The sequence below is a fragment of the Opisthocomus hoazin genome, chromosome 2 (genome assembly GCF_030867145.1).
Source record: "Opisthocomus hoazin isolate bOpiHoa1 chromosome 2, bOpiHoa1.hap1, whole genome shotgun sequence".
In the NCBI taxonomy this organism is placed as follows: domain Eukaryota; kingdom Metazoa; phylum Chordata; class Aves; order Opisthocomiformes; family Opisthocomidae; genus Opisthocomus; species Opisthocomus hoazin.
Genome location: NC_134415.1, coordinates 64836889 through 64862480, shown reverse-complemented (window position 1 = coordinate 64862480; position 25592 = coordinate 64836889). Strand labels below are relative to the sequence as shown.

General features: G+C 38.0%; 1 protein-coding gene across 6 annotated transcripts in view; it reads right to left on the bottom strand.

Annotated features, from left to right (window-relative positions):
* REPS1 (RALBP1 associated Eps domain containing 1) overlaps positions 1–25592 on the bottom strand; it is a 72643-nt gene that overhangs the window by 30806 nt on the left and 16245 nt on the right. For 5 of the 6 annotated variants that reach the window (XM_075413937.1, XM_075413936.1, XM_075413935.1 and 2 more), the window contains exons 2-7: positions 24520–24643; positions 20051–20247; positions 8223–8376; positions 1635–1762; positions 998–1160; positions 626–689 (exon numbers count right to left, since the gene is read on the bottom strand). In XM_075413937.1, coding sequence (XP_075270052.1) covers positions 626–689; positions 998–1160; positions 1635–1762; positions 8223–8376; positions 20051–20247; positions 24520–24643 — 830 coding nt within the window. The remainder of the gene's footprint in view (positions 1–625; positions 690–997; positions 1161–1634; positions 1763–8222; positions 8377–20050; positions 20248–24519; positions 24644–25592) is intronic. The other variant, XM_075413938.1, reaches the window with a different exon arrangement.

Sequence of the window (25592 nt, the reverse complement as noted above, 5' to 3'; positions counted from 1 at the left end):
TTTAAGACAGTACTACACAATATTATTGGCCTCTTATTTTTGGCAAAGTATAGTAAAGAAACAATAGTGCCGAAGGAACATGATTTATTTTAAATGGGAAAATATCTGAATTAGAAATCATTACACTGAAAGAAAGATCAAATCTGCCAAGGTATCATTTAATGATAGCATGCAACGATGCAGTATGAATTCCAGAATACAACAAAATACAAACTTTGCACCAAGACAAAGCTCAATTTGTCATCAAGTCCCACTAAGTGCATTTAAAAATATTTGCATCTGTAAATTTCATTTCAACTTAGACTTGAATAAATAAATACAGATAAGGAATTATTTAAATATTATAAATGCATCTTTAACAATAAAAACCTCAAATAAATTACTTCATACTCTGAAGTGTCTGAAATATCTTCAAAAGCTCAAAATGCCTTGTAAATAGTGTCAGCCTAGATCCATTAAAGCCCACTAAAGTAATATTGGCATAAATGTGAGTGGGACAGAACATACCAGAGTACTAGTCAAATTTCACTTGGTAACACCTTCTAGTAAGTAGATTATTAGATGACTACCAGATAGCTGTCATCCTTCTAAATAATTATCCCAAATATAGGCACATAACACTTACCAAATGTGAGAAAGTTCAAGAATAGGTAGTTTTGACTTAGTGAAAAATTCTTTAGCTGCAGATCCTGAAAAGTTACAACAACCATTTTTAAAACTTAAAGCAAGTTAAATCATTAGAATATTTATAGTTATGGTAAAGAAGATGAGCTATTTAGCAAACGTTTTGGGAAAAATGGCACTACCTACTAGGGTTAAATGAAGAAAAAAGGCAAATTAGTTTGAAGTCCTTTCTTGAATTACACTGGAGTTTACCAGATCGTTATCAGTAAAATGCAGAACTTTCTTAAAAATGTTATGCAAACCTAAGTACACAACAAAGTCTTTGTAACAGAACTGCTGCACTCACAATTATATTTTTTAAAGAGTAACTTACCTGGTATAAATCCATTTAGATCAGGTTGAATGGTTTTAAACTGATTAACATAATACTGCCTTTGTTCATCAGTTATTTTCCAGGGGTCATCATAACTACTTGATTGCCTACGAATTTCATTTGTTGTTGTAGCTGATGCTACAGTTCGTACTGTTGTCTGGTCCTGAAATGAAATATTTTTCCTCAGTATTATCTACCTAAAATGCTTCATGAATTCTCAACTTCTTGCCTTCAAAAAATAAAGCATATTTAAATCTCGTAGAAGTTTGAAAAACTGCAGGAAGCTATCAGGAGATTGCATCTACAGGATAATGACAGGGTATTTTTGCACACTGATACATATGGATAGGAATGACTGCAGGTATGCAAGCAGAAAAAAAAACTATGGCACATATGCAAAAAAGCTTAACACGAATGTTTTACAGTCATAATTGTTGACATTTTTAAAATTACTAGCTTTCAGTTAATCATTCCGAATTAAGTCAATTCAATGAAACAAGTATCTGTTGGGTAAATAGCACTGAACAGACTACAGCACAGATAAACAGTAAACACCTGCAATGAAGACTATAAAGAAAAAAAAGGATTGCAACATCAATCTGAATGAAGCAAATAAAATACCAATAAAGTGTCACACCTGGACAGAAGCAGGATGTATGGCTAAAAGAGCACTGGTTGGTGGGGTATCTGCAAAACTGACCCAATTTTCTTGATGCGGTGGTGGTGAATGGCCAGACCATATGGGATCACTAGAAGCAGATGAGCCTGAAAGCAGAAGAAACATTTCCTTTTCAGAGGACAACCCTGGAAACTGAGTAAGAACTATGGATACGTAAAGCAGTCAAAAAAAATCCTGAAACACATGCTCCTGTCAGGGGGATAATACACTTTTAGAATGGTGAAAAAAATGAAAACAAAACTGCACCAAGGTGATAAAGTTCACCTCCTGATAACTCACTCCTGTAGATCTGTACATTAGGTCAGCTTAAATCTCTACTATAAAGACAGACATGAGGAACGAGTTTATTGCAACACGTGTAAAATGTAAACTGGGTTTTACCCATTTAATGGGTTTTGAATGAGTTAATACTCCACATTTTCACTTAATGGAAATGAGCAATATTTGTATGGACAAACAACTATTTAAAAGTGGCATACAATATTAGCATGCAACTTTTATTGTCACTACTATTAAGCTTATTCTTTTTTAGCTTTTAGTTTGCCATTCAAAGAATAAAGCCTTGGAAATTCTGCTTAAGAATCAGGCTTTTTGGCACAGAATTTTTTTTTCTAAATTATTTCTAGACTAACTTAACTTAGTTGCCTAAAAACAGGCCAAAAATTACAAAAGGCATCCATATAGAGTGCTGGCATCTGCTATGTATTAACTATCTGAAATACAATAATTGAGATTCACCCAGTGCCTTGTTCTAATCTACTTCTGATTTACTGCCAATGTTCAATGTCTTAATATTAAGACAACAATGAGGCAACTATAGAAAGATTTGGCCACCCACTGCTCTATGTACAAAAGCCTCAAGATTCTTTTAAATCGCAGTTGCAAATTAAAAATTTAAGGAACTTGGATCAGAGGGAACACAAGCCATCTAGAACAAGTCTAAAAGAATCCCAGGACTTCACTCTACTCCTTGATTCCTAAAAGAAATGCTGAATTCCTTAAATCTAAACAGCAGTCGTGAAACCAATTACTTTATTCTTCTTGCACAACTAAATGACTTCTCTCGAAAAATGTTAAATAATGTCATATTTAATACAGGAATTATATGTAGAAGCAGACTTCTTTTTAAAAGGTAGGTCTTTTAGGTAGTTTCTGTAAGCCCTCCACACAACCCACAAACAAGAAATATGATATTTCACTGACATTGAAATTGAAGCAATAAAACCCAAGAATATATTGTCAAGATGCTGACTAAGAAATATTGCTATAAGTCCATTTATATATAGTTAATCTATTTATGAAGCTGACAAATATTAACAATTTCAGGTTCTTGGACATGACACTAGTAGTAAACAATCTGCAATAAACAGAGTGAAGGAAATCTGAGAATCAGTGAGACACACTAAAGGCTAACCTCTAAAGTGACAGTAATGCTGTTAATACACAGAATTACTATTTAATATCTGGTAGTATGCAATTACTCTTTAACTCCATAAATGATATTTTTCCCAGGAAAAAGTAATGAGAAATGCTTAGAACTGGTTAATCTTTGCTCTTCTCCTACACACAATGCCATAATTGTGCACAACCCATCTAATTTTGCATTACATAGACTAAGAATTGGTATTTCCAGTGGAAGAATGATTTTTCTGAAGGAGGAGATAAGTCAAATATACAAAATTGAGAGGTTACATTATTTCTGAATTTCATCAAAATATAAGAATACCACCAAGGGATCTGGGGCCTTGTGGTTGGTTTGTTGTTGTTTTGTGTTTTTTTTTTTTTTTTTTTTTTTTTTTTTTAAAGTTAGCTTTACTAGGATAAAAACCCACTATTAACTACTCCTTTTGTTCCCAAATTTGTGCTCCACTTGTTTAAACTCCTGATGTGGCCTGGAGCGTCTAATGACTTTATCCAAAACTGCCAAGAAAAAAGGCAATGAGTTTGACAATGCTTTTTGCCTTGGAGTTACTCTTCAGTAGCTGGCCCAACTCTAAAATACTACAAAGCAGAAGAGCTCAGAGTCTTTTCCACCTGGTTTCTCAGCACAGGGCTATCAGACAGTAAGATTCAGACAAGTCTTTCCTGTCTATGGATATGCCACACTCAAATTTTACTTTTGATACAATGGCTGTCCCCTCCTCTGCTCCCCAGACACTGACACTTATACCATTAACCTCACGTATGTTTATTCCGCCTTTACTTCTCCCAACAACTTGTCTTTGACTTGGCACAGCACCACTTCCAAGGCAATACTTTGACAGCAATGGAGATGCCAGTAGCACCAAACTGTCATATGTTGCAAGCACTTTACAAGCATTACAAGAAGTGTTTCCTTTATCCCCTGTTCAGATCATTCCAACAAGAACACTCTTGCTTTACTGTTCCTGTTATTCACTCTGTGATGCAACATTTTAGGACACAGGATGGAAAGCTGGAGAACACTGGAGAAAGATTATTAGTAACTGTGGACAGCTGGATCTACACACATATTCATGGACTGCCACCAGCCAGTAACTCAATTCTCGACCATTAAAACTATATCTATTTGATGTTTGAGTTAGTCACCCCTCATTTTGTTCTCAAACTACAAAACCAGACTGGGAACACTGATGTACAAGTGAGGGTGGAAGAAAATTGGTTCAGACTCTGAACAATGTGTATTTTTATTTTATGATTTGTAACCCAATGAAGAAATAATCTTCAGTGGTCTCTGTGCATCTTCATCAGTGAGAACACCATTAACAGCATGCTGAACGGAGAGCAGGCCTAAGACCAGTTATCAGATTTGAACTAGCTGGTGAAGTCTAAAGCACTGTGTTTAGTATGAAAACCTAACTTGAATTCCTGTGGCTGCTCTACACCTTCTCCTCTAGCTTGACTATCTTACCAATGCACTGAAAACTTCTGGAAAATGATCTAATTTCTTGTGGGAGAAATTTAACCCCCCACTTTAAGCTACAAATGTAAGTCTAAGAAATGGTCTACCTAGATAATCTCCAAGAAGCTTGTACTTTTCAATACCTATACAAATGTGGGTTTACTTACAGACAACGAAATTTTCAACTAACTTTGTAAACTAGCAAGAGCTCACCTTATCACCAATGTGTGATGAAACAGAACCAGAAGGGGAGTACAATTTCACCAAGAAGATAAAATGCTACAGAGCAATTCCCTCCCCTAACAATCACCCCCAGGCAAGAATAATCCTTAACTTGTAACAGGGCAAATTATCAACAGTTACTGAAGCAGTAACTAGGAGACAAAGGACTATTCAGTCCCCTGTAAGCACAGGAAGAATCTTAGGACTCTAAAGGTGTAAGTGAACTGTTTGTACAGCAGACATGTTCCACTTCTGCCCACGAAGTTTTCTGGTTCTTGATTTCATAAACTGCAGCAAAATCTCTCCCAATAAGCAAAAGAAAGAAGTGTGGCTTAGGACTGCAAGTTCTCATACATATTCAGATATCAAAACAGAACTTTGATGTAACGCCAAGAAAGCTAACTGAAGACCTCAGATTTTTTTACTAGTTTGAAATCACTATTTCGATGCTACTAACATAAACGCTCTGCTTTGCTTCCAGTCCAAACAGACTACAATGTAACAAAACATAATTTCTAGCCCCTATTCTGACATGCACTCAACTATCATTTGAAGTGGGGAAAGGGTTCTTTCTCCTGAGTTTGTCAGTCAGCACCATTCTAGCACCTGAAGCTGTAGTGCAAAATGAGCTGAAAAGGTAAAAGTATGAAGCATTTTCAATTCTTCTCTTGTAACCACAGAACAGGAGGCTCTCATCTCATACACAATTCTGTTTCCTACCAGGGGTTCAGTCATCCACTGCATTACTCTACAAAGACTGATCCAGAACAGAGATGCAAGCCAGAACTGACACCTGGCATGATTTTTGAACAGTTTTATCTCAAACTGTTAAGTCAAAGATACCTGGAAGACTTCAGAGATTCAGGTTTTAGTAGAATTGACTCCCACATTTAAGGATGAGACCTGAACTATAAACTTCATTCTACAGAGGTGATCAACATCTGTCACTGAACTTTTAATTCCAGATATTAAAGTAGAATACATGCACCCTTTGGGACTCTCTTTACAAAAAGGCTTGAAGAAAGATGGTAACCATCCGTGGCTTCTCATTTCATATGTGCAAGCACACTGACCTAGTCATGACAGTGCCTCACTTATGAGGCAACTTATGAAGCATCTTATGAAGCACCTTATGATGCATCATAAGATGTAATTTATGAAACATCAGTAACACTATCCTAGCTGAATTACTGGACAACACAATAGCAAAAAAAATTGTGAAATCCAAATTCCTTTGCTCTGGTGAAATGACAACAGATTTTCTTCCTCAAGAAACTGAGAACTACAGCTAAGTTATACTTAAGACTTCTGATACAAGACAAGGTCTAAGATTTTTAAAAACAACAATTTAGTCATTATCCAATAATCACTCGACAGCCTAACTGGATACAGAAAGCACTATTTAATTTTGTTCGTGGTGGGAGTATGATGATGCAATAGAGTGTCTTTACTATGCATAAGTCATAATCTTCCTGTTTAAAACCATCTTTCTCCAGACAAAAAAATTATGTTTTGATTTTTGTGCTTGTAGTTTAAGGCAACACACTGCTTATTATTAGACTCATCAGAAACATTTTCACACGTTTTCATGCTTTCAGTTTACGACCCCATTACCCTCAAACAATGCTTCACATAATATGAAATACAAGGAGAGAGACCTGGGTTCTTATTTTTCTTGGATCACAAGTGAAATAGCATAGTTCTGCCTTAAATCCTAACTGAAACAATACTGCATACTTGCAAATTACCTGATTTCTCAAGAACATCTTGCATTGTAATCAAGACAAGCTTGCAGCACTGATTTTAAGAAAAGTTACTGGCAGTCTGTCTGGTTCTACCCAAATGTCAGCAGAACCTCAATTTTCTACAAAATACTGTCCTTAAAAAGCAAGCTTAATAGAGGGAAACAGAATGATGAACTGGCTACAACAGCTGAAATTCAATGGATTAATTAATCTTCTGCAGTGTGAAAGAATCACCCACCGTGAATCAGGGTGACAATTTTCATTACACTAATACATGAAAATCCACTCAATCCTTCTATAACTATCTCCAAATTACTTTAAACACACTACGAATCTGTTTCAGTATGGAATATAAAATTAAGTATCAAGCTAGTTCAGAAACATTTTCAGACTACCACTGAAAGATTTATCCATTAGACATCACAGGGAAAGCATTGTTAAACTGAAATATTAACACAGTATTACAACTTTATTTTTAAGAGGACAGTATCGAACTCTTCAACAGCAGGAACAGTTTGCATACTTTCCTGGAGTCCTTGACTTCGTAAGTTAGAAAAATTTCACAAGTTAGAAATCAGCTACCAGACAAACTTGTATTTCAGCTTGCAAGAAAAGCAAATCAACTAAACTATGCAAGAAAAAAGCCTGGAAATTGACTGTGGAAAAAAAAAAATCACAATGCCTGGACTGAACCCTTAGAGTGATTATATACACAATGAGCAGACTAATAAACTTTTTTATTCTAAATTGACTGGCACTTACTAGCAAACAATGTCAGGACACTGGCATAAACCTCTGCATACAACCCATTTAACTTCTAAAACAAGTTTTATGTCCTTATCCAACTAAATCTAGTAACAGAATCCCTGGTCCTCCATGGATGCTTATAAATACAGAATGATGATAAACCGAAAGGTTACAGATCCATTTTGGAACATCACAACTGAAATCAACCAACCAACCATAGTTCAATCTGAAACTACAGCCTGTAAAATGCAACGTATTATTTAGCAGTATCATCAAAAACAGAACTTGAATCAGAATTGCTCTGTTGTTCCAGAATTTACTAAGTCTATCAGATATCAGAAAACAGAATTTATTCAAATATGAGATATTAAGGGGGAAAGCTTTTTAAAATCTGAGCACAGCAATACAACAGGAGGGGTGTTCATGTTAAATGAAGAACAATAAAGGATGAAAAGCTGTACTGAAACAAGTGGTTCCACCTTGACAGACTGAAGATACAGTAGCTTCAGTTATATTTACACAAACTTAAAGAAAGCAAAAAAATGTTAAGAGAATTAGCTGCTCTAACAACTCATCTAACCTGCCAGAAACATAATTCAAACAAACATTATCTGCTGCTTTGAGCTCCCCACGTTTTGGGGTATACCGACAGTTCCTGCACAATTTCAACAGCATGTCAGTTTTCTATCAGAAAACTTTCCAGTGGGAAACTTTCATTCTCTCTTTCCCTCCCTCCAAACTCTAAGCATTTCCCGTATCACACTAAGAAATGGATCTGCCATGTGCAAGACCACAGATTCCACAGTGCTGCCATCAACATGAACATTTGAATCTGCAAGAAAGTTTCCAGGATTGGAAAATACAAAGATAAACTGCCCTAAACTCATTTAATATACTACTTAGAGAATTCCATAACTTTGAGTTACAGCTGAAGCATAGAAGACATTATACCTGGTTGTGCTTCACTAAATGGAGCCCAAAAAGGCCCAGGTCCAGCAAGAGGTCGTTCATTATTCCCTCCGCTGGGATGGCGGTTGTGCTTCCTCCATGTATGTGGAGAGGTTGGTGGGGATTGCTGTGGTGAAACAACTGGAGATGTGGACTCCTAATAAAACAAAGGAACCTTTTTAAGTTTTTTACTAAATAACTAAATACACAAAAGCCTATCTAAACCCATTATGTCTAGGAACAACATCACTGCAGTTAAAGACTCATTTATAGAGAGTGAAAATTTTAATACTTATTAAAGTGAAGGAACAGGAGGTCAGGTACAGTATGACTAGCACTGGACACATTCACTTCAAACAATGGCATCTAACATATTTTTAGCTTGGCATTCTTACGACATCAGCAATGCCGAGTTAAATGACTTAGCTACAATGGACATCAGATTATAAGACTCACTTTCACTTGTGATAAGAGTTACATTTGAACCCAGGTCTCAAAAGAGAAGATTACTTACTGTACAACTCATCATATCTGATTTTCATCAAGTGATTCACAATCAGTTACTTTCATTTAAAAAATAAACCAGAATTCAACACTGAAAAAAAAAATCACTACACAGGCCACATTTTTTTTTTTAATATGCAAAAACATAGATGTAATTTTTTCAAAGAATGACACCATCTAGTATATACTTCTCTGCTGTGCAAATTACATGGTAGTTCTGCCCTGATGTTAAGGCTCAAGCTTCTCTTTAATCCCATATTGTACTATATTCTCCCTGAACAGGTAGGAAAACAAGAGAATCACATGTGCAATATCTACGTGTCTCATGAGACATTCAGATCACCAAATTATTCCATTTCAAGTAAAAGACAAAGGAAAAAAAATTTATATTGTAAAAAGTAGTTAGAGAGTAGAAAGTAATTTCCTCTCTACAGATCTTCCGAAATTCCTGCTCACCACATCTCCCAATTTGAACTAAACCGTATTAGTGAAAACAAGTAGAAGAAAGCAAAGCTTGAACTCTGAGTTTCCTGAAAGGTAAAAACAAAGCTAAAAATCTCAAAATCTGTTTCAGCAATAGAAAAAAAAAAATGTTTGGTACTCTGTGTTAACAACTGTTAACATCATATCAAGTACCAACAGTCAGACTGACTGTAGGCTTCCACACGATTCCCAAAAGTGAACGGATTTACTTTGCCAAATATCCAAAGGTCATTACGTTTTTTAATCAATATATCTGCAAAGGTCTAAAAGCCAATGAAAGAGTGAAATGAAATAAGTTTCTCTCCAAGCAAGGTACATACTAAAGCTACATGCATCCTAACAAAAACGTTAGAGCCATGACGACTGATTACTTTCTAATGTATTGATGTAAACTTTCACTTCATCCCCCGGCCCCTTTGATTTTCCTGTTTCCTGGGATACAGGGACAGCCTGGTTGATTCTGCAAACTGAGGTATTTTCTCCAAGTTCTGACCATTGAGTCAGAATTCTTTAAATAAGTTCCTAGCCCACAAGATTTTGAACTTTCCATCTGAAGCATTTAAATGATGCCCATATATATTGGTAAAGAGTATTACTAAGCGGCTGGGAGCAGTACTAATTCACTTCAACTTTTAATTCAGGGACCTGAATTAAAAGGCAGGCGCAACCCAGGAGGTTCCTACAGAGCATCGACGATAACTTTCTGATGCAAGTGGTGGAGGAACCAACAAGGAAAGGCGCGCTGCTGGACCTTGTGTTAACAAACAAGGAGGGACTGGTGGAGGATGTGAAGGTTGGAGGTAGACTCGGCTGCAGTGACCATGAAATGGTCGAGTTCAGGATCCTGCGTGGAGGAAGCAGGGCGATAAGCAGGATCAAAACCTTGGACCTCAGGAGGGCTAACTTTGCCCTCTTCAAGGAGCTACTGAGAGGAATCCTGTGGGCCAGGGCTCTCGAAGGCAGGGGGGATCCAAGAGTGCTGGTCACTCTTCAAACGTCACTTCCTCCATGCTCAGGAGCAATGCATCCCCCTGAGAAAGAAATCGAGCAAAGGAGGCAGGAGACCTGCATGGTTAAACAAGGAGCTTTAGCGGAGATCAGGTGGAAGAGAAAGGTCCATGGAATGTGGAAAGAGGGGCAGGCCACTTGGGAAGAGTACAGGAACGTGGTCAGAGTGTGCAGGGATGCGATGAGGAAGGCCAAAGCCCACCTAGAATTCAAGCTCGCAAGGGATGTCAAAAACAACAAGAAGGGCTTCTTCAACTACATCAGCAGCAAAAGGAAGGCTAGGGACAACGTGGGGCTGCTGCTGAATGAGGCGGGTGTCCTGGTGACGGAGGATGCGGAGAAGGCAGAGCTAATGAATGCCTTCTTTGCTTCAGTCTTCAGTGCCAAGGCTGGCCCTCAGGAATCCCAGGCCCCAGAGGTAAGAGAAGAAGCCTACAGAGAGGACGACTTTCCCTTGGTCGAGGAGGACTGTGTGAGGGATCGCTTAAGCGATCTGGACGTCCACAAATCCATGGACCCCGATGGAATGCACCCACGAGTGCTGAGGGAGCTGGCAGATGTCATTGCTGAGCCACTCTCCATCATCTTTGAGAGGTCCTGGAGGACAGGAGAGGTGCCCGAGGACTGGAGAAAGGCCAATGTCACTCCAACCTTCAAAAAAGGCAAGAAGGAGGACCCAGGGAACTACAGGCCAGTCAGCCTCACCTCCATCCCGGGAAGGGTGATGGAGCAGCTTATCCTGGAGGCCATCATCAAGAAAGTGGAAGAAAAGAAGGTTATCAGGAGTAGTCAGCATGGATTCACCAAGGGGAAATCAGGCCTGACCAATCTGCTAGCTTTCTACGGTGGCATGACTGGCTGGGTAGATGAGGGGAGAGCCATGGATGTTGTCTACCTAGACTTCAGCAAGGCTTTCGACACGGTTTCCCTTAACATCCTCCTAGGGAAGCCCAGGAAGTGTGGGCTGGATGAGTGGTCAGTGAGATGGATTGAGAACTGGCTGAATGGCAGAACTCAGAGGGTTGTCATCAGCGGCGCTGAGTCTAGTTGGAGGCTGGTAACTAGTGTTGTCACCCAGGGGTCAGTACTGGGCCCAGTCTTGTTTAACTTCTTCATCAACGACCTGGATGAAGAGTTAGAGTGTACCCTCAGCAAGTTTGCTGATGACACCAAACTGGAAGGTGTGGTAGATACACCAGAAGGCTGTGCTGCCTTTCAGCGTGACCTGGACAGGCTGGAAAGCTGGGCAGAGAGGAACCTGATGAGGTTCAACAAGGGCAAATGCAGGGTCCTGCACCTGGGGAGGAACAACCCCATGCATCAGTACAGGCTTGGGTTGGACCTGCTGGCGAGCAGCTCTGTGGAGAGGGACCTGGGTGTCCTAGTGGACGACAGGTTGACCATGAGCCAGCAGTGTGCCCTGGCTGCCAAGAAAGCCAATGGGATCCTGGGGTGTATCAAGAAGAGTGTGGCCAGCAGGTCGAGGGAGGTTCTCCTTCCCCTCTACACTGCCCTGGTGAGGCCTCATCTGGAGTACTCTGTCCAGTTCTGGGCTCCCCACTTCAAGAGAGAAGAGGAGCTACTGGAGAGAGTCCAGCGGAGGGCTACAAGGATGGTGAGGGGACTGGAACATCTCTCCTACGAGAAGCGGCTGAGGGAGCTGGGCTTGTTCAGCCTGAAGAAGAGAAGGCTGCGAGGGGACCTTATAAATGCTTACAAATATCTGAAGGGTTGCTGTCAGGAGGATGGGGCCAAGCTCTTTTCAGTGGTGCCCAGCAACAGGACAAGGGGCAATGGGCACAAACTGAAGCACAAGAAGTTCCGTCTGAACATGAGGAAGAACTTCTTCCCTCTGAGGGTGACGGAGCACTGGAACAGGCTGCCCAGGGAGGTTGTGGAGTCTCCTTCTCTGGAGATATTCAAGCCCCGCCTGGACAAGGTCCTGTGCAGCCTGCTGTAGGTGACCCTGCCTTGGCAGTGGGGTTGGACTAGATGACCCACAGAGGTCCCTTCCAACCCCCACCATTCTGTGATTCTGACACCTGGTGACTGCACACTCAAAGTAATTTTTTTTTCCACAGTACCTCTACCAGTTCAAGATTTTTTTGCTGCAGTCACACGCCTGCCTGAAATTTGCCTGAAGATTCCTCCTCTTAGCATCTGAGAAGGAATTTATTTTAGATGACACTACATTCTTACCCTTACAGGTACATCGGGGCAAGAAGGGAAGGAGTGAGGATATCCAGAGTAGCACTTGCACGCTGGAAGCTAGAACCGAGGTTGAACGGTTAGTCCACTTAGCATAGTGCAACAGGTGCTAGCAGAACCATGATGATTCATCACTGAAATAAATGAAAAGCTTCATCTTCCAGCGGCCTTTATACAAGCCATCTTTCATCAAACAAGACCTGAAGGATGCTTGAATTTTTAGACAAAATATAACGAGTAAACTAGGGAAAGCTATGCTTGCTCACAGACACTATTCATTCACTCCAGCACTCTTACTCCGGTAACACAGATGGTCCAGAAAGACACAGAAGAAAACCTGAGGCAGACAAGTGTATGATAGTCTATCTAAAAGGAAAGCAGTTTCTAGTAACTGCACGTGAACATTAAAACTCTTGACATATAGTCCTCACGAAGCAGCCTTGTCCCAATGAACCTGACAACTCTCACTATTCGGTAAGCCTTCATCTAACACATAGCTTTGTGCTCAAGGCATAGGAAAAAATTGTAAATATGATCCTCAACTTCAATTCTTCTAAACCTTTACTTCACACGTGGTTCATGCGATTCTGTAAAGCATGTAATAACGATAATCAGACCATCAGAAGTACAAGCATAACAACTTTGTTCTCAATGTTCCAGTCAACGTTGTACCAGAATTCTGGACATTTACAGATTTCCGACAACTGTTTCGGAGCTTCAGCTTACCAACTCCAAAATTTTCAAAAAGCAAAAACACATCACCAAATCTGATGTCAAAAAACTTCTGGAAGAGGGACAAACCACACCTTCAGCTTTACTGTCATGACAAGACACACATTCCCAGAGTAGTTTAAACCAAATTAGATAGCATTACTGTGGCACCATCTTTCCCCTATGCAATCCCAGTCACTCTCACACACCACTCATGGCATTCATTGATCTAGCTTACTAGAAAGTCAGGAGAGCCAAATTAAATTTATTTTTTAAATACGTATATGTACACATTCATATATACATACAAATATATATATATGTGTATATATATATGAAAATGGCTTAGCCAAAATACCAATAGCTCTGTTGCAAGTGTAAAACAGGAAGATGCAAGTCCGAAAAGACTGGGGAGGAGGCAGGACTACAGAAACATTACTCAGATTCAAAAGTAGTCACGGGAACACACAATGAGTAGGGATTTATTGAAACTTTAATTACATACAGGGTCATTCACCCCTTACATACAGATTAACATCAACCACGCATCTGCCTGTCCAGTGGGTAAGAAGTTGTCATTTTCATATACTCATGCCTAGAAAACATGGTTTGTTGTACAAAGCTTTCACTTCAATTTTGCTTTAAGCTTCCCCCTTTAGTAAACAGAGGCAGCATGTTTATTAGAACCACCTCTGTTCCTCAACTGCAACATACACTCTCATAAACTGAGAGTGTTTTGAGAGTTTATGAGAGTGTATGTTGCAGCTGAGGAAATAAGGTTGTTCACTTTCATCTGTCCAATCTATTAACAAAAGAAAATAATTTCAAAAGCCTGCAATATCCCGGATCAGATTTTTCTAAGAGTATTAGGGCACAGAATCTAACTTTATTGCTCTTCAAAATCCTAACATGTAATAACTACAATAGTCTGCTAATCTGAGTTACTGATAACTCAGCAATTTTGAATTTTACCAATTTTGACAGAAGTTACTCATCTCCTTGGGAACTTTGACAATTCTACTCATCATTTGCATACTGTAGTTGATGCATCATTCATTACATCAGCTACTATTAAAATCTTATTTCGACAAACTGTTTTAAATGTTTAAATATAATTGCATTGAAAGTGTTAAAACAGTCTTTAAATCTCTCTCCAAACAAACCTCAATAAAAATCGCAGTAATGACAATGTCTTGGTTTTTATTATCTTAAGACATTTATTTTTCCTCTTTACATTATTCCAGAAAATGGATCTAAATAAAAGCATGTCGATATCAATAGTTAGTAACTGTTTAAGATTTTAATGTTAAATCAAACTGCTGAGAACATTCTTCTCATTAACTAATCAAAAAATAGGGTTACAGCTAACAGGCAAAAATTAATCCATCTTAATTTAAAAAAAATCACATTAAAAAAGCTGTAAGTGTGATTTTTGTGAAACTGGAATTACAAAATCAAGATACCATGAAGGACTCGGAACTTGGACTTCTTTGGACTGAAAAGCAGTAACTAAAAATAGCATGTTAATTAAAAATGTGATATAATATAGGGCTCTAGAAGAATCACCTTAGTACAGGTAAGTCAAACAAACTGGCGTAAGGCAACACAATACTGTCCTAAAGCAACCCTGGAAGGATTTCAATCTCAAAAGAGCATTGCAAGCATACAAGAGTCAAATGAGATTATAAACCTTTTCCTGGATCTCACACCTCAGGCCAGAAGAAAGCCTCCTAAGGAGAATTCCAGAGACAATGAAGCCAGACATGGTATCCGAAGGGTAGCTCTAAGGGTGTTGTGATCCAGGTCCTGATACCACACAGCCTGCATAAGAGTCAGGGAACAGATCCATCATGAAGAAAGATTATGCTGGAGATGGTAACTGCATCGCAGAATCCACATTTTTGTAATCCACTAGCATTCATACCGAAGAACAAAATAGCCCAAGGTTCAATGCGAACTTCTCCACATGCAGCACTACACGCTTTTGGCAGGGGTGTGTGGTTCAGCCAATTACAAAACTTCTTAGTCTGACCTCAACAGTTTGAATGGTTTTACACTAGGCTTTGAAGAAAATAGTAATTAAAAACACAGAGACAAATGGAAAAGGGATCAATCACAGCATGGGAAATTTTACTTAAGTTGGCTGATATTATTTTTGTGATTATCTAGACAAAGGAACTGCACTACATTTAACCTGAACCTCAGCATATTTCAGTGGGGTGCCACACAAGATAATTCCAACAATGTGGAGATTAATACAAGCATTTAAGGTGCAACAGCGGCTGTAAGATGGAGCAAAGCTGGACTGTATTAGAATGGGAACTATGAGATTGAAGGGAAGTCTCTAATAGTACTCCTGAATGACTGATTTGGGGAATGACCTAATTTGATACTTTAGCTAACTGTTTATGTACACTAAACAGCACACTGATGAATTCTGACAACAAATATAAGGAGGCATCAGACAGACAGATTCCTTTCAGAACACAAGTAACAGTAAGCTATCAAGTTTTAAAATATAAAATGCAGTTTCTTGCACAGTGGAAATTAATACCAAAGTGCATAATGAGAATTAAGAAGCCGAAAATCAAAAACTGGATGCACAGGTCAACTATCAGACCACTACAGTATGTCAAATATGACAAGATTTGCTTTATTCACTGCCACTAAGGTATACGAGGCGAGATATATCAAGCCAGTGGGGAAGCACCCTACAAAATACCGTTAATACTGTTGAGATCTTACTTGGAACAAGAAATAAAAATCTAGCAAAATATTTTCAATCAGAACAAATTCAAATTGGATCAAAGGCAGAGAAGGATTACGAGGATTACTGGTAACTACTTTGAGATGAAACTGAGACCATGGATTTTTTTTGTCAAGTAAAACAAAGCTAAGGGGGAATATGATGGTTTTCTGGTAAATACGGGTGGTATTCTGCAGCAAATACTAAGGACGAAGCTTTTAAAAGAACAGGTATTACCTGATCTAAGCAAAGTTAGGTGGGAATTCCCACCATCTTCCCACGAATATTCCGTTATATTCCTACTAAGGCTCTGGAACAGTTGTCCCCAACATGGCCAGTGCTGATAGAAGGTTGCGATTTCAGGAGAGAACCCTGATTATTTTTTTTAAATTCATTACCTAACACAATTTCTCAATATAATAGAGGGTTAGACTCAATGACACAAGGTCTTTTCCAGCTCAGTGCTCCTAAACATTTTATTTAATAATAGGTGTATTTTACCTGGAATTACCAGGTAAATCAACAAAACAGAAGCAAACAGAAATGGACTACTGGCAAAACATTAAAAGGAAGTCACACAAGTTCTCACATAGTTAGAAGCTGAAATTATCAAATTTTGACTGCTACAGGTGCCAAATTTAAGCTGTCCTCTTCTAAGGCTGCACTGATGTGGCAATGAATCAATATAATCTAGAGTGCCAGCATGATGCTTAATGTACACATAGGTAGATGAGTATCTTCAGCCTTACCTTTTATTTGCACCTGGATATAGCAAAGTTCAGCCTATGAGCATTTGCCACATACTTGTTTTTTAGCTGTTAGTGCCTCAAATTCTATGGAAACTAGCTACCCCCCTTTCATGGAAAAGGTGGCAAGCCAAGGTGAAAGTATCCTAAAGCACATCTGGTCAACACCTGGATCGCACTTAAAGACATCAGAAAAAGTATTTGCTTTTTGGCTTTAACAAAAAAAATCCCAAGGCAATATCTAACAGACTGATATTGAGAACATGTAGTCACTTGTAAGCTACTTTTAGAAGACAGAAAATACTTCCTAGTCTCAATATTGCTGCTTCTTCTAAGAAACTATTTTCAGTACGTTTCTCTAATTCCTTGGAGGGGGCAGCCAAAAAAGCTTCCATCTACAATGAAAGCTCCTAACTCTACTAGGAGGATTTCTTTTAAAAAAGCACAAGAACTCACCAGAATCTAGATTCTCAAGATTGGCCTAAATTAACATTCTTAGTAGCATAGCTGCTACTACCAAGGTATAGAGATATGTATTTATACCATGGTTAACACATGTATGTCAACAAAAGTGCTCTTATAGATGTCACATTGTCAGCAGAAGTGTGCAAATCTACTCACAGAATGGTAGGGGTTGCAAGGGGCCTCTGTGGGTCATCTAGTCCAAACCCCAACTCAGCCTCTGTTATTTAGGAAGAAGAAAGTATGCTAGCAGAAAAAAAAAAATACTTCCCCCAAATGTTTTACCTCCACTAGGATGTACAGTCTAGTGAGTGAAGGCATCTTTTCATTATTTGGCTTGACTCCTAGAATCAGTTCTGCAGCTTCCATAACAGCTGGGCGTGACTTCAGTCATCTTCTATTAACACTCACAGCATTAAAAAGATATAAACTTCTGGCCAATGCTATATCTACATCTATTTACATATATTGTTATATACATTATACTTTAGGCATTATAAACTAAGAATGCCACCGCAAAAATGGCTAGATAGAAGAAGGATGTTACTGAACTTAGCTCATGCTTACTTCAAAAGATGACCTCATCTATAGCTACTCTCTGGAAATACCTGATTGCCATTTGCTGATGCCCTGCCTCCAAGTGAAGCTCATTGAGGGGAACTGCCAAAATAATACATTAATAAAGAAACAGTTTTAGCTACAACATTCCAGTAGACAATACTCTAAGTGAAATTATTTTACATAAATATTTGTAATTGTAAGATATTAACCTCCACATGACATCTCACCAATATGGAAAGCTCACATCAATGAACCCAGTTCTTAAAGACAAAGATATGTTACAATATCATACAAACAATATTTCAGAGTATTTTATGAAATCAATGTATGTTGAAGTGCCAGGCATGTTAAAGCCAGTAAACAGTTTAAGAAGAAGAAAAAAAACCAACCAAAATCCCAAACTCACTAATGGAGTGTCTAACACCTACATGACAAGCTCTAAGAGTAAAATATCCAAGCTTAACTTTGATAGTAACATTCTTCCAGAAAGAACAACGATTCCCAGGAAAATGACATGCTGTAATTTACTTCTCATGTTCATCACTGAAAGAGGTGGCATATGATGAGAATTCAGTCTGAAGCTCTTTCTAGATTTTATAAATCTGAGTGGTATCTCCAGGTAAAGACAACTGATTCAGCAATTTCTACAAAAACGTGGATAAAAGCTGTATCAGTCTTCTGGAAAATAACCAAATGACAATATTCATGTGGTTAAGCAAGAAACCTGAGCTCAAGCCCCCTCTGTCAGCTTGTTTCTAACATGGTGTCCAAATCACCAAACATTAGACTGGGACAAGAAGGCTGCTTGAATGGACTGATTGTACAGTTAGAAATGTAGAATCAGCCACAGAAAATGCAGTTTTACAATACGATGCAAAATTAGATAATACTTCCCTGATGTTCTAGACCATGAATACAGCTTAAAACTGCTGGACTCAATGCTGTGTTGTCTGTTACACTTGCTCCAAGTCCGTTTTCTGGGCCAGATCTCTCGAAGGACTTACAGAGTTTCTGCATTCTAATGATCCCATCCAGACTTATGTGAAAGAGATATCAAGTTGCTTCTATCAGCCAAGATTAAGAAATGAAATTTTGATGCTTAAACACCTTTGTAAATATGTGGCTTCTTTATTCAGAACCTGAAGACCTCAAACACCAGATTTTTTTTTTCTTAAAGTTACACCAGTACAGATTCCTGTATCAAATTACAGCTGTTCACATCGTGGGGAAAAAAAAAAAGCATACAAAATACTACTTTAATCAAATTAAAATCCCATCATCAGATCAAGTAGATCTATGATTATTGGTTTCTCCAAGAAGTGCCTGGGAGCTCTCTCAAACGCACCTACGCAAAAGCAGACAACAAGAAGCTATCTTCAGGTCTACTGCCAGCCCTCCTTTCATTACAGTCTCCATCTCCAGTTTGAGAAAGAGGAAGTGGCAGCCAAACACTGATTATGGACGGCCTCTGCTAATTTGCTTTCTCTTTATATCGGATCAGTCTGAACTATTGCCAGAGAGATTAATAAACGCTTATGAGCGATTCCTTGCTTCCCCGAGAGATTAAGGGATGTTTGCAAGTTCCTTGATTCTTTACAAAACAAACCCAGAAAAGAGCATACCATAGGGAAGAAAACACGTCATTCAACAGTTATGCACATACTACCAGCAAAATTTAGTATTTGTGCTCCGTGTTCTTGCTTGTAGAAACGACAATCAGAAAAGACTCCCCCATGGAAAGAGAGTGTAAAGACTACAAAAAACAAGGACCTATGAGGAGGCACACAGTTGTAAGCCTTTACAGTTTTCATTTGTTCACATACCCAGCGAGCAGAAGGAAATCAGGTTTCTCATTATTAGAGCACAATAAAAAAACTATGAGAACCAGAAATAAGACAGAAGTTTTCACATTGTCTCTACTTAACACTTAAAGAGATGAACAACAAAATTATGAGGCAGAGAAAAGGAACTGTGACATTTTTAAAATTTAAATGTATTAGAGCACATTGAAGACTAGAAATCCAGTCTTCCACGGCATTTACTACCACTGTTCCAATGACCAGGAAGCCAATGTGAACTACCTAATAAACAAAGTATTAATATCATAATGCTTACAACTTGATATTTGCTATCATTATCTTACATATTGATTTTCTTTTCTGTCTCAATTCTTTGTCCATTACCACCAGTATTTTAAAGACAGATTATAAGACTTCATAAAAAATGTCTACTACATGCAAACATTTCAGAAGCATGTGGTCTTCGTGTATAATATACATCAGTATGAACTTTTTTTTAAGAAACTGTATTGAAAGCAACAAAGCTTAGAAGCCCTATCAAACTGACTCCTATGCAGCAAAGTAGTGCCTCAGAGTCCCATTAAATCTTTTAAGTTAATTTACCTGTTGATCATTTGATGTACGTTGCTGAACTGCATCATGGCTCACAGAGCCTTTTTTGACTTGTATCCTGCCAGGTGGAGGAGGAATCACACCTGAATATGAAGGTGGATTATCAGCATCTGAAGAATACAAGGCTGTGTGTCTTGATTCTTGTTCATTCTTTGACACAACAAATCTGGGAAGAGGAAGGTCCTTTACTGTTAAAAAAAATAAAGCAGGCCATTTACTGCACAGAAGTATGACGCTTAAAAATAAAAATGCAGTTCTATTTTGTAGTTAAAATTTCACATGTGCCTCAATCACTCAAACGAGACTGCTGCTACAGTCAAGCCAACATCTGCCAGTTGGAAGAAAAGCAAATACCCTTTCTCCATTACACTTCACGATTCTGCTACCCAAGTTCTGGTTTTGGTACACAAAGACGACTTCACATAGCTCCATAACAGTTTTGTACTACAACTCTTCATTAAATGCAGTCGCAATCAGATAATCTGGATTTAGCTCATTTTTTCTTTGTTTTGTCAACATTCGGTTATTGGAGTGTGATTTCCAAAATTTATCTACCATTTCTAGCATATATATAAAATTACAGTGTCTTCATACAGAATAGCTCATCAGCAAAACAAATGCTAAAATACTGAAGTACATTCAACATCATCTTTTAGTGAGCTGATGTCATATTTACAACAGATAATATAATCTAGTCTTCTGGCAAAAACTGCAACTATTGCTTAAACACATCTGTGTACACCTTTCTACAACAGAAGCTAAATTAGCCGTTTTACTGGGACACAACGGGGAACATTTCAGTATCACCTCACTTTGTTACAAACACCTATAAAACAAAGTTTCTAGAAAATGCTAGGAGGTCCTCAGCTTCATGTACCATATGACAGCAGTCTGATACAAAAATGAGGCTTCAATTGAATCCCAACCACAACTTCCTTACTGGTCCACTGTGAATAAAAATAAATTGTGAGTATGCTGTACAGCTTACTTGGAAATAACTTTTCCAACACAAAACAAATTTACAAACATGGCTAAAATTTGATTTGTCTTGCTGCCTGCTTGCATCGATTATCTTTGGTATTGAAAATGAGTCAGTGGTACCACCAACTGTATTAAAATATAAGATGAAATTGCATACAGTTTATTACATAAAAATTAAACATTAAACTGATTCACATTTGAAGAATGTCATTTGAATTCATAGTATTCAACAACTATGCACGCATAGACATCTTTATGTATCCAGCATTAAAGAACAACGCTCCCGTAAGAATATAAATTCTTGATTTAAGCCTCTGTCATTAAGCAAAATTCAGTGTGCCAAACAGCTTTCATCACAGGGAAGCAGCGTGCAACACAGCCTCTTTACTAAGTTTGCGGTCACCCATCATGTGGAAATACTGTTAAAGCAATTCCTGATGCCTTCCTCATTCCTAGATGCCAATTTTCACACTAACATTGTATGCCATGTTGCCCTAGGAAAGTGATTCACATAGCTAAGTAGTGAACTACCCCCAGCAAAGAAGTCAAAAAGCCATTGCATACATGTTAAAATTTGTATGCCTACAAAACAAGGGATAATACAGACACTAGAACATCCAACAGAGAGGGAAAGTCTATGCAATCGGTTGTTCCAACATGAGGCTTTGGCATGAGATATCTAGCACTACTTCACAAAATAATACAGAGGGCTCAAAGAACACAAAACACTCTTGTCTTCTTTAAAAACAAGAATAGACAAACATAGATTTGTTTTGCTGTACTAAATTTCTGTACAGCAAATTGAAATCTGCCATTTTTTCCTCTCTCCTCTCTTTCCCCATAACAGCAGAAAAACTTAAACACTACAACTTCTGTTACCATTCAGAAATGCCTCAATTATAAATGTAATAGCTGTTATGAATGGAATTAAATATTGATATTGAATAAATTTGAAAGGTCTCTATACTTTTTATGCCCACATCCTTGTTAACTTTTTCTTCCACCAAAAACTATATTCTATATTGAAATTGACACCACTCATTAATTTCTCGATTTTTAGCTTCCTGGAAGGACAATTTTCTGGGACAGCAAAGGAACAACAGATTTAGAGGCCTGTAGTATAATAACTAAAGCCAGTATTTTTACTACACTGCACATCTGAGTAATCAATAAAGCACTTGGTTAACTAAGAATCAACTAGATGACATTTGTGTTGGTTGGACTTGGTCCTCAATATTTGACTGTAGTCTGCACTCAGCAACTCACATAAAGCAAGCTTCCTGTCTCCTGAAGAGACACACAGTGAATCAAAAAGCAAAAGAAACATGAGAAGCGGAGAGAAAATTCCAAGACAATGAGTGAACAACATTAAGAAAATCACTGAATAAAACACGCATAGACTGCGGAGCTAAAAAGTAGATGTCCTAAAATATAAGGTTTAACTAATTTTAAATGTTTTACTTGAAGACAAAGAGTATACGATTCAGTCTGGGATGGCTCTAACAGCTCCTCTTCAAGCCCTCTTGGAGATAGAATGTGGGCAGAATCCAGCTAGCCAGGCTGCTGAAGCCCAGTTTTCAAAGGAAGGTAACACAAGCTCAGAATCATTTTCTGAGTCTTCAGCCTGGTGTATATTAGCTGTTTAGTAGCTGCTACGACAACACTTGAATCATCCTAGGAACAGGAACTTCATAGACAGGACTGGAACCGCTGCAACCAAGGCAACAGACAGCCAAAGCTAAAAACAGTTAGGGTAAAAATAAATGTTCTATCAATTGTACTTGTTGTATTTAGTAGGTTTGGAACCAGCTACAGAAAAATCATTCCTAGAAGTCCAGAAACCAATGCAAGTATTTCTAGTATTGTCATAAATCAAGGAAATGTATTCCATTATAAAAGTTCCAATGGCTACCAATTTTACAGCAACGTAGTTCTTATTTTGGAATTAATTCTGTATCTTCATTTCAATTCCTTCATTTAAATTCCTTCCGATATGTTTTTTTTTTAAACAGAAAAGCTCCTTCCAGTTAAAGTAGCTTGCATTAAAATAAAACCAAGCACACAAAAGCCCTGGAAAATGCTACATACACAGGTTTTAGTCTTTGCCTTCTTCAACAGGCATTTGATGAGAAATCCCAGAATTGTTATATCAAGTCCCAGTACTATCAGATATTAAGAGTCAAAGGTCCCTTTCGAACTTTCTAATTCTAGGGCATTGTGCTACAACTTGCTGAAGCTTTAGATTTGGGAACAATCATTAGGAAATATAGGGAAACAGTTTATAAACATAGCGTGGTTTATGAGCAGAAAGGAACTCAAATACTAACAAAACATTGACTGAAACCATTTATTTTTCCAAAAAGCTATAAAACCCCATGAAAGCAGTACATACTGTTTGTATGAGCCTAGAATAAATGTAACTGTAAAAGTATATAAAAAAGGAACCATTTTGTAGTTTCATCAAATACTTCAATCCTATCAGATTGTTTTTAACATAGTCTCCTTAACTACTGTTTAATCTATATCCTTTAGACACAAAACACTCCTAAGCTTTACTTTAATTACTAGCATCTATAAATGATATCACAACATGTATTCTACGGACATAAAATCTACTAAGGAAGTCATCTGAATGCAAAAGCTGTGCTCCAAAGATATTTTTAAGTTGTGAGTTGTGTACTACACTGCAAAGGGCTATGGTGGCTCACAACTCACTACTTCATCTTCCTAAGTCTCTCTGCATCTTACAGAGCAACACTGACATGGATCCACTTATGTCACTCAGAAGGCTACAGCAGAGCCTCATATCAAAGCTCTTTCTGCTGTTCTGAGCCATCTTCCTAGAGTGAGTCTTTCTCCAGTTCCTATTTCACAACTCACACCACAGCTGACCTTGGAAAAGTAGAATAACAGGCATTTTGGCTGATAACAGACTTCAAAGATCTTTTCCAGGTTGGGTTTTTCACTAGAAAAATCTTAAACCACTGATCTTCATATCTGCACTAAGAAGGGAGAAAACTCAAGCCAAGTGTGAAAGCAATGTGACTTTACAAAAGATGACCTTTCATTTGTTGCAATCAAGGCTCCATAAACTCAGCGGCTACAAAAGGCTGCAAATGTTGCATTCTTCGTTTCCTTCCAATTCACATTAGTCCTATTAGTACTATACTCAGAGGATATAGCACACAAGTTCTCACATTAGTAATCTATACAATAAACTTGTACCTACACAATAGTCTGTAGTAGTTGTTCATTTACCCTATGATGAACACAATACTTCAGAGTAAGGTATTTCACTTCATTTATTGCACACTAAGAATACACTCCCTCATAGTGTCTTCCTAGTTTTTTTTTTTAAGTTAGCAACATGTATAAAAAGACATACCACACTAATCTACAAGGTTATTCTACAAGAAGCTGTGAGCCAAGTACAGCAGTTCCACTCCGCAACTCAATTCTGTCCCGATTCTGTGATTTACCTGTATTTAAGCTTTCCACTCTTAGAGGGAGACCAGACTGGGCCACAGCAACAAGTTTCAAAGCAATGTAAAATTGACTTCTTCCAAAATAGCCAAGTCTTGTTGCACCACAGAGCTCCATAATCTGAAACAAAACAAGAGTTACTCGTACAAAGCAACTTGAAACACAAACTGCTCTACAGAGGCAATTTCATACATTTCAGAGCAGCATGCCTTGCATCAAATGCTCATAAAAACTTCCTATATACAATCTTCCAGTAACAACTTCATGTGCAATCTCTAAATATTACGTGACATGAGTCAAGTGTCATGTCATGCTGGTGTGATTCCTCACCACCAGCAAAAGCACCAAGTCTAAAACTTCAGTTTTTCCCAATTATCCACCTTATCTTTCACCTAGCCTTTAGAGGTTCTACACAGCTGATGTGAGATAGAGTAAGAGAGAGTAACTGGGGTCATGTTCCTTTTCTAAAAAAAAACCAAACCCAAATCAACCAAACAAACCTCCCCCCCAAACCACCAAGAAAGCACACAATAAACATCCCATGTGACTATTAGCTATTTCATTACCAGTTATATTGTCTTTCTGCAGTAATTGCAACAGAAAAGGAAGAGCATGCAACATTTTTAGAATCATATTGTCAAATGTAATCCAGGAACACAAAATGAAGACTTTCAAGTAATTCTCAGACAAAATTCAACAGTGTGTTACAGATCAAGTTAGAGGAATGATCTGCCCACAAATTTCTCCCTGAAGAATTTCAATGATGGGGTTAGAATTTACAAAAAGAAAAAAAGCTAGACAATTGCAAATGATACCTTCCAGCCTTTTCTGATATAGGCTTGCTACAGCTCAACTTTTAACTTACGAAACAAAACCACAAAGCATTCATCCAGAACAAAGAGGTATCCACACATATGCATGGATTTCAGCATTGAAGGAGAATGCAGAACTTCAGATTTTCCAAACAAAGCCACAGATGCTGTTTCATCTCAGAAATACAACAAAGAAGTGGTAGTACCTTATTCCCTTTTCTTCACCTGGTGTTCTATATTACAGAAAAGTGGTTTTG